This window comes from Phyllobates terribilis, unplaced genomic scaffold (genome assembly GCF_046119375.1).
Source record: "Phyllobates terribilis strain yellow unplaced genomic scaffold, ASM4611937v1 Scaffold_5__5_contigs__length_657084704, whole genome shotgun sequence".
Taxonomy (NCBI): domain Eukaryota; kingdom Metazoa; phylum Chordata; class Amphibia; order Anura; family Dendrobatidae; genus Phyllobates; species Phyllobates terribilis.
This window is the reverse complement of record NW_027362765.1, coordinates 606982314-607001882: the sequence shown is the minus strand read 5'-3', so window position 1 is coordinate 607001882 and position 19569 is coordinate 606982314. Positions and strand designations below refer to the sequence as shown.

The window sequence follows — 19569 nt, the reverse complement described above, 5'->3', positions numbered from 1 at the left end:
GGCGGCTCCCAGGAGGAATAAAGTCCATTTTCTCCCAGGTGTCGCACATAGCAGCGGAGCACCTGCACATTATTACCTGCAGGGTAACAGGGTTATCTGACCTGACAGGTCCCCTTTAAAAGTGTATGTTATAAAAAGCCCCACAAAGTGCCTGCTCAAGGTCTGGTGAAGTAAATCGGCCTCCCTTGTTTCCAGTGCGGCCGGACCAGGCGCCTCTGCACTGTCCTCTGTAGTGCTCACTGAGCAGCGCTGTCGGCACTCTCGGACTGCGCTCAGCACTCAGAGGGATACATTTCTCAAAGGTTTTACGTCAGTCACGTGATTATCTAACAAGCAGAACCGACCTAGCCACAAACTTCACCACGTGACCCGGCAGTGCGGCGCTCACACACAGTCAGCTGACCATCTTGTGCATTTGCCGGTTGTAGTCGGAAGACTTGCACTCTCATCCCGGAACCGGGTGTTTACTGAGGACTCAAGCCAGCAGCGACCATGTTCGGAGACGGAGAGGAGACCGTGACCGGCACCCAGGTGAGAGAGCGGCTGTGACGTCACCAGAGAGGGCGGTGTTTGTGTCGCCTAACAAGAGGCGTCTCCGATGTTTAAAGTTTTTGGCGCTAAATCCTAAAGTAACTTCTGGTAGCGATGTCATGTGACCCAGGCTGTCCTGCCGGTGCCGCAGCCTGCATTCTATCCGCAGTCACACTATGTAATGTGCACATATGTTCTGTACACTGCTAACACATACCTACCGTACTGCTAACACATGTACTGTACTGGTAATATCTGTACTGGTAATATCTGTGCTGTACTGGTAATATCTGTGCTGTACTGGTAATATCTGTGCTGTACTGGTAATATCTGTACTGTACACTGCTAACACATGTACTGTACTGGTAATATCTGTGCTGTACTGGTAATATCTGTGCTGTACTGGTAATATCTGTACTGTACACTGCTAACACATGTGCTGTACTGGTAATATCTGTACTGTACTGGTAATATCTGTGCTGTACACTGCTAACACATGTACTGTACTGGTAATATCTGTACTGTACTGGTAATATCTGTACTGGTAATATCTGTGCTGTACTGGTAATATCTGTACTGTACTGGTAATATCTGTACTGTACACTGCTAACACATGTACTATACTGGTAATATCTGTGCTGTACTGGTAATATCTGTGCTGTACACTGCTAACACATGTACTGTACTGGTAATATCTGTGCTGTACTGGTAATATCTGTGCTGTACTGGTAATATCTGTACTGTACACTGCTAACACATGTGCTGTACTGGTAATATCTGTGCTGTACTGGTAATATCTGTGCTGTACTGGTAATATCTGTACTGTACACTGCTAACACATGTACTGTACTGGTAATATCTGCTGCACTGGTAATATCTGTGCTGTACACTGGTAATATCTGTTCTGTACTGGTAATATCTGTGCTGTACACTGCTAACACATGTACTGTACTGGTAATATCTGTGCTGTACTGGTAATATCTGTGCTGTACTGGTAATATCTGTGCTGTACACTGCTAACACATGTACTGTACTGGTAATATCTGTGCTGTACACTGGTAATATCTGTACTGTACACTGCTAACACATGTACTGTACTGGTAATATCTGTGCTGTACTGGTAATATCTGTACTGTACACTGCTAACACATGTACTGTACTGGTAATATCTGCTGCACTGGTAATATCTGTGCTGTACACTGGTAATATCTGTTCTGTACTGGTAATATCTGTGCTGTACACTGCTAACACATGTACTGTACTGGTAATATCTGTACTGTACACTGGTAATATCTGTACTGTACACTGCTAATATCTGTGCTGTACTGGTAATATCTGTGCTGTACTGGTAATATCTGTACTGTACACTGCTAACACATGTACTGTACTGGTAATATCTGCTGCACTGGTAATATCTGTGCTGTACACTGGTAATATCTGTGCTGTACTGGTAATATCTGTACTGTACACTAACACATGTACTGTACTGGTAATATCTGTGCTGTACACTGGTAATATCTGTTCTGTACTGGTAATATCTGTACTGTACACTGCTAACACATGTACTGTACTGGTAATATCTGTGCTGTACTGGTAATATCTGTACTGTACACTGCTAACACATGTACTGTACACTGGTAATATATGTACTGTACACTGGTAATATCTGTACTGTACTGGTAATATCTGTGCTGTACACTGCTAACACATGTACTGGTAATATCTGTACTGTACTGGTAATATCTGTGCTGTACACTGCTAACACATGTACTGTACTGGTAATATCTGTGCTGTACTGGTAATATCTGTACTGTACACTGCTAACACATGTGCTGTACTGGTAATATCTGTGCTGTACACTGCTAACACATGTACTGTACTGGTAATATCTGTGCTGTACTGGTAATATCTGTGCTGTACACTGCTAACACATGTACTGGTAATATCTGTACTGTACTGGTAATATCTGTGCTGTACACTGCTAACACATGTACTGTACTGGTAATATCTGTGCTGTACTGGTAATATCTGTGCTGTACTGGTAATATCTGTACTGTACACTGCTAACACATGTGCTGTACTGGTAATATCTGTGCTGTACTGCTAATATCTGTACTGTACACTGCTAATATCTGTGCTGTACTGGTAATATCTGTGCTGTACTGGTAATATCTGTACTGTACACTGCTAACACATGTACTGTACTGGTAATATCTGCTGCACTGGTAATATCTGTGCTGTACACTGGTAATATCTGTTCTGTACTGGTAATATCTGTGCTGTACACTGCTAACACATGTACTGTACTGGTAATATCTGTACTGTACACTGCTAACACATGTACTGTACTGGTAATATCTGTGCTGTACTGGTAATATCTGTGCTGTACACTGCTAACACATGTACTGGTAATATCTGTACTGTACTGGTAATATCTGTGCTGTACACTGCTAACACATGTGCTGTACTGGTAATATCTGTGCTGTACACTGCTAACACATGTACTGTACTGGTAATATCTGTGCTGTACTGGTAATATCTGTGCTGTACTGGTAATATCTGTACTGTACACTGCTAACACATGTGCTGTACTGGTAATATCTGTGCTGTACTGGTAATATCTGTACTGTACACTGCTAATATCTGTGCTGTACTGGTAATATCTGTGCTGTACTGGTAATATCTGTACTGTACACTGCTAACACATGTACTGTACTGGTAATATCTGCTGCACTGGTAATATCTGTGCTGTACACTGGTAATATCTGTTCTGTACTGGTAATATCTGTGCTGTACACTGCTAACACATGTACTGTACTGGTAATATCTGTACTGTACACTGCTAACACATGTACTGTACTGGTAATATCTGTGCTGTACTGGTAATATCTGTGCTGTACACTGCTAACACATGTACTGTACTGGTAATATCTGTGCTGTACACTGGTAATATCTGTACTGTACACTGCTAACACATGTACTGTACTGGTAATATCTGTGCTGTACTGGTAATATCTGTACTGTACACTGCTAACACATGTACTGTACTGGTAATATCTGTGCTGTACACTGGTAATATCTGTTCTGTACTGGTAATATCTGTGGTGTACACTGCTAACATCTGTGCTGTCCACTGGTAATATCTGTGCTGTACACTGCTAACACATGTACTGTACTGGTAATATCTGTGCTGTACTGGTAATATCTGTGCTGTACACTGCTAACACATGTACTGTACTGGTAATATCTGTACTGTACTGGTAATATCTGTGCTGTACTGGTAATATCTGTACTGTACACTGCTAACACATGTGCTGTACTGGTAATATCTGTTCTGTACTGGTAATATCTGTACTGTACACTGCTAATATCTGTGCTGTACTGGTAATATCTGTGCTGTACTGGTAATATCTGTGCTGTACACTGCTAACACATGTACTGTACTGGTAATATCTGTACTGTACACTAACACATGTACTGTACTGGTAATATCTGTACTGTACTGGTAATATCTGTGCTGTACTGGTAATATCTGTGCTGTACACTGCTAACACATGTACTGTACTGGTAATATCTGTGCTGTACTGGTAATATCTGTACTGTACACTGCTAACACATGTACTGTACTGGTAATATCTGTGCTGTACACTGGTAATATCTGTACTGTACACTGGTAATATCTGTTCTGTACTGGTAATATCTGTGCTGTACACTGGTAATATCTGTACTGTACACTGCTAACACATGTACTGTACTGGTAATATCTGTACTGTACTGGTAATATCTGTGCTGTACTGGTAATATCTGCTGTACTGGTAATATCTGTGCTGTACTGGTAATATATGTGCTGTACTGGTAATATCTGTACTGTACACTGCTAACACATGTACTGTACACTGGTAATATCTGTGCTGTACTGGTAATATCTGTGCTGTACTGGTAATATCTGTGCTGTACACTGCTAACACATGTACTGGTAATATCTGTGCTGTACTGGTAATATCTGTGCTGTACACTGCTAACACATGTACTGTACTGGTAATATCTGTGCTGTACACTGGTAATATCTGTTCTGTACTGGTAATATCTGTACTGTACACTGCTAACACATGTACTGTACTGGTAATATCTGTGCTGTACTGGTAATATCTGTACTGTACACTGCTAACACATGTACTGTACACTGGTAATATCTGTACTGTACTGGTAATATCTGTGCTGTACTGGTAATATCTGTGCTGTACACTGCTAACACATGTACTGGTAATATCTGTACTGTACTGGTAATATCTGTGCTGTACACTGCTAACACATGTACTGTACTGGTAATATCTGTGCTGTACTGGTAATATCTGTACTGTACACTGCTAACACATGTGCTGTACTGGTAATATCTGTGCTGTACTGGTAATATCTGTACTGTACACTGCTAATATCTGTGCTGTACTGGTAATATCTGTACTGTACACTGCTAACACATGTGCTGTACTGGTAATATCTGTGCTGTACTGGTAATATCTGTACTGTACTGGTAATATCTGTACTGTACACTGCTAACACATGTGCTGTACTGGTAATATCTGTGCTGTACTGGTAATATCTGTACTGTACACTGCTAACACATGTGCTGTACTGGTAATATCTGTGCTGTACTGGTAATATCTGTGCTGTACACTGCTAACACATGTACTGTACTGGTAATATCTGTGCTGCACTGGTAATATCTGTGCTGTACACTGGTAATATCTGTTCTGTACTGGTAATATCTGTGCTGTACACTGCTAACACATGTACTGTACTGGTAATATCTGTACTGTACACTGCTAACACATGTACTGTACTGGTAATATCTGTGCTGTACTGGTAATATCTGTGCTGTACACTGCTAACACATGTACTGTACTGGTAATATCTGTGCTGTACACTAACACCTGTGCTGTACTGGTAATATCTGTACTGTACACTGCTAACACCTGTGCTGTACTGGTAATATCTGTGCTGTACTGGTAATATCTGTGCTGTACACTGCTAACACATGTACTGTACTGGTAATATCTGTGCTGTACTGGTAATATCTGTGCTGTACACTGCTAACACATGTACTGTACTGGTAATATCTGTGCTGTACTGGTAATATCTGTGCTGTACTGGTAATATCTGTACTGTACACTGCTAACACATGTACTGGTAATATCTGTGCTGTACTGGTAATATCTGTACTGTACACTGCTAATATCTGTGCTGTACTGGTAATATCTGCTGTACTGGTAATATCTGTACTGTACACTGCTAACACATGTACTGTACTGGTAATATCTGCTGCACTGGTAATATCTGTGCTGTACACTGGTAATATCTGTTCTGTACTGGTAATATATGTGCTGTACACTGCTAACACATGTACTGTACTGGTAATATCTGTACTGTACACTGCTAACACATGTACTGTACTGGTAATATCTGTGCTGTACTGGTAATATCTGTGCTGTACACTGCTAACACATGTACTGGTAATATCTGTACTGTACTGGTAATATCTGTGCTGTACACTGCTAACACATGTACTGTACTGGTAATATCTGTGCTGTACTGGTAATATCTGTGCTGTACACTGCTAACACATGTACTGTACTGGTAATATCTGTGCTGTACTGGTAATATCTATACTGTACACTGCTAACACATGTGCTGTACTGGTAATATCTGTGCTGTACTGGTAATATCTGTACTGTACACTGCTAACACATGTACTGTACTGGTAATATCTGCTGCACTGGTAATATCTGTGCTGTACACTGGTAATATCTGTACTGGTAATATCTGTGCTGTACACTGCTAACACATGTACTGTACTGGTAATATCTGTACTGTACACTGCTAACACATGTACTGTACTGGTAATATCTGTGCTGTACTGGTAATATCTGTGCTGTACACTGCTAACACATGTACTGGTAATATCTGTACTGTACTGGTAATATCTGTGCTGTACACTGCTAACACATGTACTGTACTGGTAATATCTGTGCTGTACTGGTAATATCTGTGCTGTACACTGCTAACACATGTACTGTACTGGTAATATCTGTGCTGTACTGGTAATATCTGTGCTGTACTGGTAATATCTGTACTGTACACTGCTAACACATGTGCTGTACTGGTAATATCTGTGCTGTACTGGTAATATCTGTACTGTACACTGCTAATATCTGTGCTGTACTGGTAATATCTGTGCTGTACTGGTAATATCTGTACTGTACACTGCTAACACATGTACTGTACTGGTAATATCTGCTGCACTGGTAATATCTGTGCTGTACACTGGTAATATCTGTTCTGTACTGGTAATATCTGTGCTGTACACTGCTAACACATGTACTGTACTGGTAATATCTGTACTGTACACTGCTAACACATGTACTGTACTGGTAATATCTGTGCTGTACTGGTAATATCTGTACTGTACACTAACACATGTACTGTACTGGTAATATCTGTGCTGTACACTGGTAATATCTGTTCTGTACTGGTAATATCTGTGCTGTACACTGCTAACACATGTACTGTACTGGTAACATCTGTGCTGTACACTGGTAATATCTGTGCTGTACTGGTAATATCTGTGCTGTACACTGCTAACACATGTACTGTACTGGTAATATCTGTGCTGTACTGGTAATATCTGTGCTGTACTGGTAATATCTGTACTGTACACTGCTAACACATGTGCTGTACTGGTAATATCTGTTCTGTACTGGTAATATCTGTGCTGTACACTGCTAACACATGTACTGTACTGGTAATATCTGTACTGTACACTGCTAACACATGTACTGTACTGGTAATATCTGTACTGTACTGGTAATATCTGTGCTGTACTGGTAATATCTGTGCTGTACACTGCTAACACATGTACTGTACTGGTAATATCTGTGCTGTACTGGTAATATCTGTACTGTACACTGGTAATATCTGTTCTGTACTGGTAATATCTGTGCTGTACACTGCTAACACATGTACTGTACTGGTAATATCTGTACTGTACTGGTAATATCTGTGCTGTACTGGTAATATCTGCTGTACTGGTAATATATGTGCTGTACTGGTAATATATGTGCTGTACTGGTAATATCTGTACTGTACACTGCTAACACATGTACTGTACACTGGTAATATCTGTACTGTACTGGTAATATCTGTGATGTACTGGTAATATCTGTGCTGTACACTGCTAACACATGTACTGGTAATATCTGTGCTGTACACTGGTAATATCTGTGCTGTACTGGTAATATCTGTACTGTACACTGCTAACACATGTACTGTACTGGTAATATCTGTGCTGTACTGGTAATATCTGTACTGTACACTGCTAACACATGTACTGTACACTGGTAATATCTGTACTGTACTGGTAATATCTGTGCTGTACTGGTAATATCTGTGCTGTACACTGCTAACACATGTACTGGTAATATCTGTACTGTACTGGTAATATCTGTGCTGTACACTGCTAACACATGTACTGTACTGGTAATATCTGTGCTGTACTGGTAATATCTGTGCTGTACTGGTAATATCTGTACTGTACACTGCTAACACATGTGCTGTACTGGTAATATCTGTGCTGTACTGGTAATATCTGTACTGTACACTGCTAACACATGTGCTGTACTGGTAATATCTGTGCTGTACTGGTAATATCTGTGCTGTACACTGCTAACACATGTACTGTACTGGTAATATCTGTGCTGCACTGGTAATATCTGTGCTGTACACTGGTAATATCTGTTCTGTACTGGTAATATCTGTGCTGTACACTGCTAACACATGTACTGTACTGGTAATATCTGTACTGTACACTGCTAACACATGTACTGTACTGGTAATATCTGTGCTGTACTGGTAATATCTGTGCTGTACACTGCTAACACATGTACTCCAAAGGTAATATCTGTGCTGTACTGGTAATATCTGTACTGTACACTGCTAACACATGTACTGTACTGGTAATATCTGTGCTGTACACTAACACCTGTGCTGTACTGGTAATATCTGTACTGTACACTGCTAACACCTGTGCTGTACTGGTAATATCTGTGCTGTACTGGTAATATCTGTGCTGTACACTGCTAACACATGTACTGTACTGGTAATATCTGTGCTGTACTGGTAATATCTGTGCTGTACACTGCTAACACATGTACTGTACTGGTAATATCTGTGCTGTACTGGTAATATCTGTGCTGTACTGGTAATATCTGTACTGTACACTGCTAACACATGTACTGGTAATATCTGTGCTGTACTGGTAATATCTGTACTGTACACTGCTAATATCTGTGCTGTACTGGTAATATCTGCTGTACTGGTAATATCTGTACTGTACACTGCTAACACATGTACTGTACTGGTAATATCTGCTGCACTGGTAATATCTGTGCTGTACACTGGTAATATCTGTTCTGTACTGGTAACATCTGTGCTGTACACTGCTAACACATGTACTGTACTGGTAATATCTGTACTGTACACTGCTAACACATGTACTGTACTGGTAATATCTGTACTGTACTGGTAATATCTGTGCTGTACACTGCTAACACATGTACTGTACTGGTAATATCTGTGCTGTACTGGTAATATCTGTGCTGTACACTGCTAACACATGTACTGTACTGGTAATATCTGTGCTGTACTGGTAATATCTGTACTGTACACTGCTAACACATGTACTGTACTGGTAATATCTGCTGCACTGGTAATATCTGTGCTGTACACTGGTAATATCTGTTCTGTACTGGTAATATCTGTGCTGTACTTGTAATATCTGTACTGTACACTGCTAACACATGTACTGTACTGGTAATATCTGCTGCACTGGTAATATCTGTGCTGTACACTGGTAATATCTGTTCTGTACTGGTAATATCTGTGCTGTACACTGCTAACACATGTACTGTACTGGTAATATCTGTACTGTACACTGCTAACACATGTACTGTACTGGTAATATCTGTACTGTACTGGTAATATCTGTGCTGTACTGGTAATATCTGTGCTGTACACTGCTAACACATGTACTGTACTGGTAATATCTGTGCTGTACACTGGTAATATCTGTACTGTACACTGCTAACACATGTTCTGTACTGGTAATATCTGTACTGTACACTGCTAACACATGTACTGTACTGGTAATATCTGTGCTGTACACTGGTAATATCTGTGCTGTACTGGTAATATCTGTGCTGTACACTGCTAACACATGTACTGTACTGGTAATATCTGTACTGTACTGGTAATATCTGTGCTGTACTGGTAATATCTGTACTGTACACTGCTAACACATGTGCTGTACTGGTAATATCTGTTCTGTACTGGTAATATCTGAACTGTACACTGCTAACACATGTACTGTACTGGTAATATCTGTGCTGTACACTGGTAATATCTGTACTGTACACTGGTAATATCTGTTCTGTACTGGTAATATCTGTGCTGTACACTGCTAACACATGTACTGTACTGGTAATATCTGTGCTGTACTGGTAATATCTGCTGTACTGGTAATATCTGTGCTGTACTGGTAATATATGTGCTGTACTGGTAATATCTGTACTGTACACTAACACATGTACTGTACTGGTAATATCTGTGCAGAACACTGGTAATATCTGTTCTGTACTGGTAATATCTGTACTGTACATTGCTAACACATGTACTGTACTGGTAATATCTGTGCTGTACTGGTAATATCTGTACTGTACACTGCTAACACATGTACTGTACACTGGTAATATCTGTACTGTACTGGTAATATCTGTGCTGTACTGGTAATATCTGTGCTGTACACTGCTAACACATGTACTGGTAATATCTGTACTGTACTGGTAATATCTGTGCTGTACACTGCTAACACATGTATTGTACTGGTAATATCTGTGCTGTACTGGTAATATCTGTGCTGTACACTGCTAACACATGTACTGTACTGGTAATATCTGTGCTGTACTGGTAATATCTGTGCTGTACTGGTAATATCTGTACTGTACACTGCTAACACATGTGCTGTACTGGTAATATCTGTACTGTACACTGCTAATATCTGTGCTGTACTGGTAATATCTGTGCTGTACTGGTAATATCTGTACTGTACACTGCTAACACATGTGCTGTACTGGTAATATCTGTGCTGTACTGGTAATATCTGTACTGTACACTGCTAACACATGTGCTGTACTGGTAATATCTGTGCTGTACACTGGTAATATCTGTTCTGTACTGGTAATATCTGTGCTGTACACTGCTAACACATGTACTGTACTGGTAATATCTGTACTGTACTGGTAATATCTGTGCTGTACTGGTAATATCTGTGCTGTACTGGTAATATCTGTGCTGTACACTGCTAACACATGTACTGTACTGGTAATATCTGTGCTGTACACTGGTAATATCTGTTCTGTACTGGTAATATCTGTGCTGTACACTGCTAACACATGTACTGTACTGCTAACATCTGTGGTGTACACTGCTAACATCTGTGGTGTACACTGCTAACATCTGTGCTGTACACTGGTAATATCTGTGCTGTACACTGCTAACACATGTACTGTACTGGTAATATCTGTGCTGTACTGGTAATATCTGTGCTGTACACTGCTAACACATGTGCTGTACAGGTAATATCTGTTTTGTACTGGTAATATCTGTGCTGTACACTGCTAACACATGTACTGTACTGGTAATATCTGTACTGTACACTGCTAACACATGTACTGTACTGGTAATATCTGTGCTGTACTGGTAATATCTGTACTGTACACTGCTAACACATGTGCTGTACAGGTAATATCTGTTTTGTACTGGTAATATCTGTGCTGTACACTGCTAACACATGTACTGTACTGGTAATATCTGTGCTGTACTGGTAATATCTGTGCTGTACACTGCTAACACATGTACTGTACTGGTAATATCTGTGCTGTACTGGTAATATCTGTACTGTACACTGCTAACACATGTACTGTACTGGTAATATCTGTGCTGTACACTGGTAATATCTGTACTGTACACTGGTAATATCTGTTCTGTACTGGTAATATCTGTGCTGTACACTGCTAACACATGTACTGTACTGGTAATATCTGTGCTGTACTGGTAATATCTGTACTGTACACTGCTAACACATGTACTGTACTGGTAATATCTGTGCTGTACACTGCTAACACATGTACTGTACTGGTAATATCTGTGCTGTACTGGTAATATCTGTGCTGTACACTGCTAACACATGTACTGTACTGGTAATATCTGTGCTGTACTGGTAATATCTGTACTGTACACTGCTAACACATGTACTGGTAATATCTGTGCTGTACTGGTAATATCTGTACTGTACACTGCTAATATCTGTGCTGTACTGGTAATATCTGCTGTACTGGTAATATCTGTACTGTACACTGCTAACACATGTACTGTACTGGTAATATCTGCTGCACTGGTAATATCTGTGCTGTACACTGGTAATATCTGTTCTGTACTGGTAACATCTGTGCTGTACACTGCTAACACATGTACTGTACTGGTAATATCTGTACTGTACACTGCTAACACATGTACTGTACTGGTAATATCTGTACTGTACTGGTAATATCTGTGCTGTACACTGCTAACACATGTACTGTACTGGTAATATCTGTGCTGTACTGGTAATATCTGTGCTGTACACTGCTAACACATGTACTGTACTGGTAATATCTGTGCTGTACTGGTAATATCTGTACTGTACACTGCTAACACATGTGCTGTACTGGTAATATCTGTGCTGTACTGGTAATATCTGTGCTGTACTTGTAATATCTGTACTGTACACTGCTAACACATGTACTGTACTGGTAATATCTGCTGCACTGGTAATATCTGTGCTGTACACTGGTAATATCTGTTCTGTACTGGTAATATCTGTGCTGTACACTGCTAACACATGTACTGTACTGGTAATATCTGTACTGTACACTGCTAACACATGTACTGTACTGGTAATATCTGTACTGTACTGGTAATATCTGTGCTGTACTGGTAATATCTGTGCTGTACTGGTAATATCTGTGCTGTACACTGCTAACACATGTACTGTACTGGTAATATCTGTGCTGTACACTGGTAATATCTGTACTGTACACTGCTAACACATGTACTGTACTGGTAATATCTGTTCTGTACTGGTAATATCTGTACTGTACACTGCTAACACATGTACTGTACTGGTAATATCTGTGCTGTACTGCTAACACATGTACTGTACTGGTAATATCTGTGCTGTACACTGGTAATATCTGTGCTGTACTGGTAATATCTGTGCTGTACACTGCTAACACATGTACTGTACTGGTAATATCTGTACTGTACTGGTAATATCTGTGCTGTACTGGTAATATCTGTACTGTACACTGCTAACACATGTGCTGTACTGGTAATATCTGTTCTGTACTGGTAATATCTGAACTGTACACTGCTAACACATGTACTGTACTGGTAATATCTGTGCTGTACACTGGTAATATCTGTACTGTACACTGGTAATATCTGTTCTGTACTGGTAATATCTGTGCTGTACACTGCTAACACATGTACTGTACTGGTAATATCTGTGCTGTACTGGTAATATCTGCTGTACTGGTAATATCTGTGCTGTACTGGTAATATATGTGCTGTACTGGTAATATCTGTACTGTACACTAACACATGTACTGTACTGGTAATATCTGTGCTGTACACTGGTAATATCTGTTCTGTACTGGTAATATCTGTACTGTACATTGCTAACACATGTACTGTACTGGTAATATCTGTGCTGTACTGGTAATATCTGTACTGTACACTGCTAACACATGTACTGTACACTGGTAATATCTGTACTGTACTGGTAATATCTGTGCTGTACTGGTAATATCTGTGCTGTACACTGCTAACACATGTACTGGTAATATCTGTACTGTACTGGTAATATCTGTGCTGTACACTGCTAACACATGTATTGTACTGGTAATATCTGTGCTGTACTGGTAATATCTGTGCTGTACACTGCTAACACATGTACTGTACTGGTAATATCTGTGCTGTACTGGTAATATCTGTGCTGTACTGGTAATATCTGTACTGTACACTGCTAACACATGTGCTGTACTGGTAATATCTGTACTGTACACTGCTAATATCTGTGCTGTACTGGTAATATCTGTGCTGTACTGGTAATATCTGTACTGTACACTGCTAACACATGTGCTGTACTGGTAATATCTGTGCTGTACTGGTAATATCTGTACTGTACACTGCTAACACATGTGCTGTACTGGTAATATCTGTGCTGTACACTGGTAATATCTGTTCTGTACTGGTAATATCTGTACTGTACTGGTAATATCTGTACTGTACTGGTAATATCTGTGCTGTACTGGTAATATCTGTGCTGTACACTGCTAACACATGTACTGTACTGGTAATATCTGTGCTGTACACTGGTAATATCTGTTCTGTACTGGTAATATCTGTGCTGTACACTGCTAACACATGTACTGTACTGCTAACATCTGTGGTGTACACTGCTAACATCTGTGGTGTACACTGCTAACATCTGTGCTGTACACTGGTAATATCTGTGCTGTACACTGCTAACACATGTACTGTACTGGTAATATCTGTGCTGTACATTGGTAATATCTGTGCTGTACTGGTAATATCTGTGCTGTACACTGCTAACACATGTGCTGTACAGGTAATATCTGTTTTGTACTGGTAATATCTGTGCTGTACACTGCTAACACATGTACTGTACTGGTAATATCTGTACTGTACACTGCTAACACATGTACTGTACTGGTAATATCTGTGCTGTACTGGTAATATCTGTACTGTACACTGCTAACACATGTACTGTACTGGTAATATCTGTGCTGTACACTGGTAATATCTGTTCTGTACTGGTAATATCTGTGCTGTACACTGCTAACACATGTACTGTACTGGTAATATCTGTGCTGTACTGGTAATATCTGTACTGTACACTGCTAACACATGTACTGTACTGGTAATATCTGTGCTGTACACTGCTAACACATGTACTGTACTGGTAATATCTGTGCTGTACTGGTAATATCTGTACTGTACTGGTAATATCTGTACTGTACACTGCTAACACATGTACTGTACTGGTAATATCTGTGCTGTACACTGGTAATATCTGCTGTACACTGGTAATATCTGTGCTGTACTGGTAATATCTGTGCTGTACACTGCTAACACCTGTGCTGTACTGGTAATATCTGTGCTGTACTGGTAATATCTGTACTGTACACTGCTAACACATGTACTGTACTGGTAATATCTGTGCTGTACACTGGTAATATCTGTGCTGTACACTGGTAATATCTGTACTGTACACTGGTAATATCTGTTCTGTACTGGTAATATCTGTGCTGTACACTGCTAACACATGTACTGTACTGGTAATATCTGTGCTGTACTGGTAATATCTGTACTGTACACTGCTAACACATGTACTGTACTGGTAATATCTGTGCTGTACACTGGTAATATCTGCTGTACACTGCTAACACATGTACTGTACTGGTAATATCTGTGCTGTACTGGTAATATCTGTGCTGTACTGGTAATATCTGTACTGTACTGGTAATATCTGTACTGTACACTGCTAACACATGTACTGTACTGGTAATATCTGTGCTGTACTGGTAATATCTATGCTGTACACTGCTAACACATGTACTGTACTGGTAACATCTGTGCTGTACACTGGTAACATCTGTGCTGTACACTGCTAACACATGTACTGTACTGGTAATATCTGTGCTGTACACTGGTAATATCTGTACTGTACACTGCTAACACATGTACTGTACTGGTAATAACTGTGCTGTACACTGGTAATATCTGCTGTACACTGCTAACACATGTACGTACTGGTAATATCTGTGCTGTACTGGTAATATCTGTGCTGTACTGGTAATATCTGTACTGTACACTGCTAACACATGTACTGTACTGGTAATATCTGTGCTGCACTGGTAATATCTATGCTGTACACTGGTAATATCTGCTGTACACTGGTAATATCTGTTCTGTACTGGTAATATCTGTGCTGTACACTGCTAACACATGTACTGTACTGGTAATATCTGTGCTGTACTGGTAATATCTGTACTGTACACTGCTAACACATGTACTGTACTGGTAATATCTGTGCTGTACACTGCTAACACATGTACTGTACTGGTAATATCTGTGCTGTACTGGTAATATCTGTGCTGTACACTGCTAACACATGTACTGTACTGGTAATATCTGTGCTGTACTGGTAATATCTGTACTGTACTGGTAATATCTGTACTGTACACTGCTAACACATGTACTGTACTGGTAATATCTGTGCTGTACACTGGTAATATCTGTTCTGTACTGGTAATATCTATGCTGTACACTGCTAACACATGTACTGTACTGGTAATATCTGTGCTGTACACTGGTAACATCTGTGCTGTACACTGCTAACACATGTACTGTACTGGTAATATCTGTGCTGTACACTGGTAATATCTGTGCTGTACACTGGTAATATCTGTGCTGTACTGGTAATATCTGTGCTGTACACTGCTAACACCTGTGCTGTACTGGTAATATCTGTGCTGTACTGGTAACATCTGTACTGTACACTGCTAACACATGTACTGTACTGGTAATATCTGTGCTGTACACTGGTAATATCTGTGCTGTACACTGGTAATATCTGTACTGTACACTGGTAATATCTGTTCTGTACTGGTAATATCTGTGCTGTACACTGCTAACACATGTACTGTACTGGTAATATCTGTGCTGTACTGGTAATATCTGTACTGTACACTGCTAACACATGTACTGTACTGGTAATATCTGTGCTGTACTGGTAATATCTGTACTGTACACTGCTAACACATGTGCTGTACAGGTAATATCTGTTTTGTACTGGTAATATCTGTGCTGTACACTGCTAACACATGTACTGTACTGGTAATATCTGTACTGTACACTGCTAACACATGTACTGTACTGGTAATATCTGTGCTGTACTGGTAATATCTGTGCTGTACACTGCTAACACATGTACTGTACTGGTAATATCTGTGCTGTACTGGTAATATCTGTACTGTACACTGCTAACACATGTACTGTACTGGTAATATCTGTGCTGTACACTGGTAATATCTGTACTGTACACTGGTAATATCTGTTCTGTACTGGTAATATCTGTGCTGTACACTGCTAACACATGTACTGTACTGGTAATATCTGTGCTGTACTGGTAATATCTGTACTGTACACTGCTAACACATGTACTGTACTGGTAATATCTGTGCTGTACACTGCTAACACATGTACTGTACTGGTAATATCTGTGCTGTACTGGTAATATCTGTGCTGTACACTGCTAACACATGTACTGTACTGGTAATATCTGTGCTGTACTGGTAATATCTGTACTGTACTGGTAATATCTGTACTGTACACTGCTAACACATGTACTGTACTGGTAATATCTGTGCTGTACACTGGTAATATCTGTTCTGTACTGGTAATATCTATGCTGTACACTGCTAACACATGTACTGTACTGGTAATATCTGTGCTGTACACTGGTAACATCTGTGCTGTACACTGCTAACACATGTACTGTACTGGTAATATCTGTGCTGTACACTGGTAATATCTGCTGTACACTGGTAATATCTGTGCTGTACTGGTAATATCTGTGCTGTACACTGCTAACACCTGTGCTGTACTGGTAATATCTGTGCTGTACTGGTAATATCTGTACTGTACACTGCTAACACATGTACTGTACTGGTAATATCTGTGCTGTACTGGTAATATCTGTGCTGTACACTGCTAACACATGTACTGTACTGGTAATATCTGTGCTGTACACTGGTAATATCTGTACTGTACACTGGTAATATCTGTTCTGTACTGGTAATATCTGTGCTGTACACTGCTAACACATGTACTGTACTGGTAATATCTGTGCTGTACACTGGTAATATCTGTACTGTACACTGGTAATATCTGTTCTGTACTGGTAATATCTGTGCTGTACACTGCTAACACATGTACTGTACTGGTAATATCTGTGCTGTACTGGTAATATCTGTACTGTACACTGCTAACACATGTACTGTACTGGTAATATCTGTGCTGTACTGGTAATATCTGTGCTGTACACTGCTAACACATGTACTGTACTGGTAATATCTGTGCTGTACACTGGTAATATCTGCTGTACACTGCTAACACATGTACTGTACTGGTAATATCTGTGCTGTACTGGTAATATCTGTGCTGTACTGGTAATATCTGTACTGTACACTGCTAACACATGTACTGTACTGGTAATATCTGTGCTGCACTGGTAATATCTATGCTGTACACTGCTAACACATGTACTGTACTGGTAACATCTGTGCTGTACACTGGTAACATCTGTGCTGTACACTGCTAACACATGTACTGTACTGGTAATATCTGTGCTGTACACTGGTAATATCTGTACTGTACACTGCTAACACATGTACTGTACTGGTAATAACTGTGCTGTACACTGGTAATATCTGCTGTACACTGCTAACACATGTACTGTACTGGTAATATCTGTGCTGTACTGGTAATATCTGTGCTGTACTGGTAATATCTGTACTGTACACTGCTAACACATGTACTGTACTGGTAATATCTGTGCTGCACTGGTAATATCTATGCTGTACACTGGTAATATCTGCTGTACACTGGTAATATCTGTTCTGTACTGGTAATATCTGTGCTGTACACTGCTAACACATGTACTGTACTGGTAATATCTGTGCTGTACTGGTAATATCTGTACTGTACACTGCTAACACATGTACTGTACTGGTAATATCTGTGCTGTACACTGCTAACACATGTACTGTACTGGTAATATCTGTGCTGTACTGGTAATATCTGTACTGTACTGGTAATATCTGTACTGTACACTGCTAACACATGTACTGTACTGGTAATATCTGTGCTGTACACTGGTAATATCTGTTCTGTACTGGTAATATCTATGCTGTACACTGCTAACACATGTACTGTACTGGTAATATCTGTGCTGTACACTGGTAACATCTGTGCTGTACACTGCTAACACATGTACTGTACTGGTAATATCTGTGCTGTACACTGGTAATATCTGCTGTACACTGGTAATATCTGTGCTGTACTGGTAATATCTGTGCTGTACACTGCTAACACCTGTGCTGTACTGGTAATATCTGTGCTGTACTGGTAATATCTGTACTGTACACTGCTAACACATGTACTGTACTGGTAATATCTGTGCTGTACACTGGTAATATCTGTGCTGTACACTGGTAATATCTGTACTGTACACTGGTAATATCTGTTCTGTACTGGTAATATCTGTGCTGTACACTGCTAACACATGTACTGTACTGGTAATATCTGTGCTGTACTGGTAATATCTGTACTGTACACTGCTAACACATGTACTGTACTGGTAATATCTGTGCTGTACACTGGTAATATCTGCTGTACACTGCTAACACATGTACTGTACTGGTAATATCTGTGCTGTACTGGTAATATCTGTGCTGTACTGGTAATATCTGTACTGTACTGGTAATATCTGTACTGTACACTGCTAACACATGTACTGTACTGGTAATATCTGTGCTGCACTGGTAATATCTATGCTGTACACTGCTAACACATGTACTGTACTGGTAACATCTGTGCTGTACACTGGTAACATCTGTGCTGTACACTGCTAACACATGTACTGTACTGGTAATATCTGTGCTGTACACTGGTAATATCTGTACTGTACACTGCTAACACATGTACTGTACTGGTAATATCTGTGCTGTACACTGGTAATATCTGCTGTACACTGCTAACACATGTACTGTACTGGTAATATCTGTGCTGTACACTGGTAAT

The 19569-nt window shown here is 39.9% G+C and overlaps 1 protein-coding gene across 1 annotated transcript in view; it reads left to right on the top strand.

The window, feature by feature from the left end:
- The first annotated feature begins 326 nt into the window (after positions 1–326).
- LRMDA (leucine rich melanocyte differentiation associated) overlaps positions 327–19569 on the top strand; it is a 1575514-nt gene continuing 1556271 nt past the window's right edge. The window contains exon 1 of the mRNA XM_073681467.1: positions 327–531. Within this exon, the coding sequence (XP_073537568.1) occupies positions 493–531 (39 nt within the window). The 5' untranslated portion in view covers positions 327–492. The remainder of the gene's footprint in view (positions 532–19569) is intronic.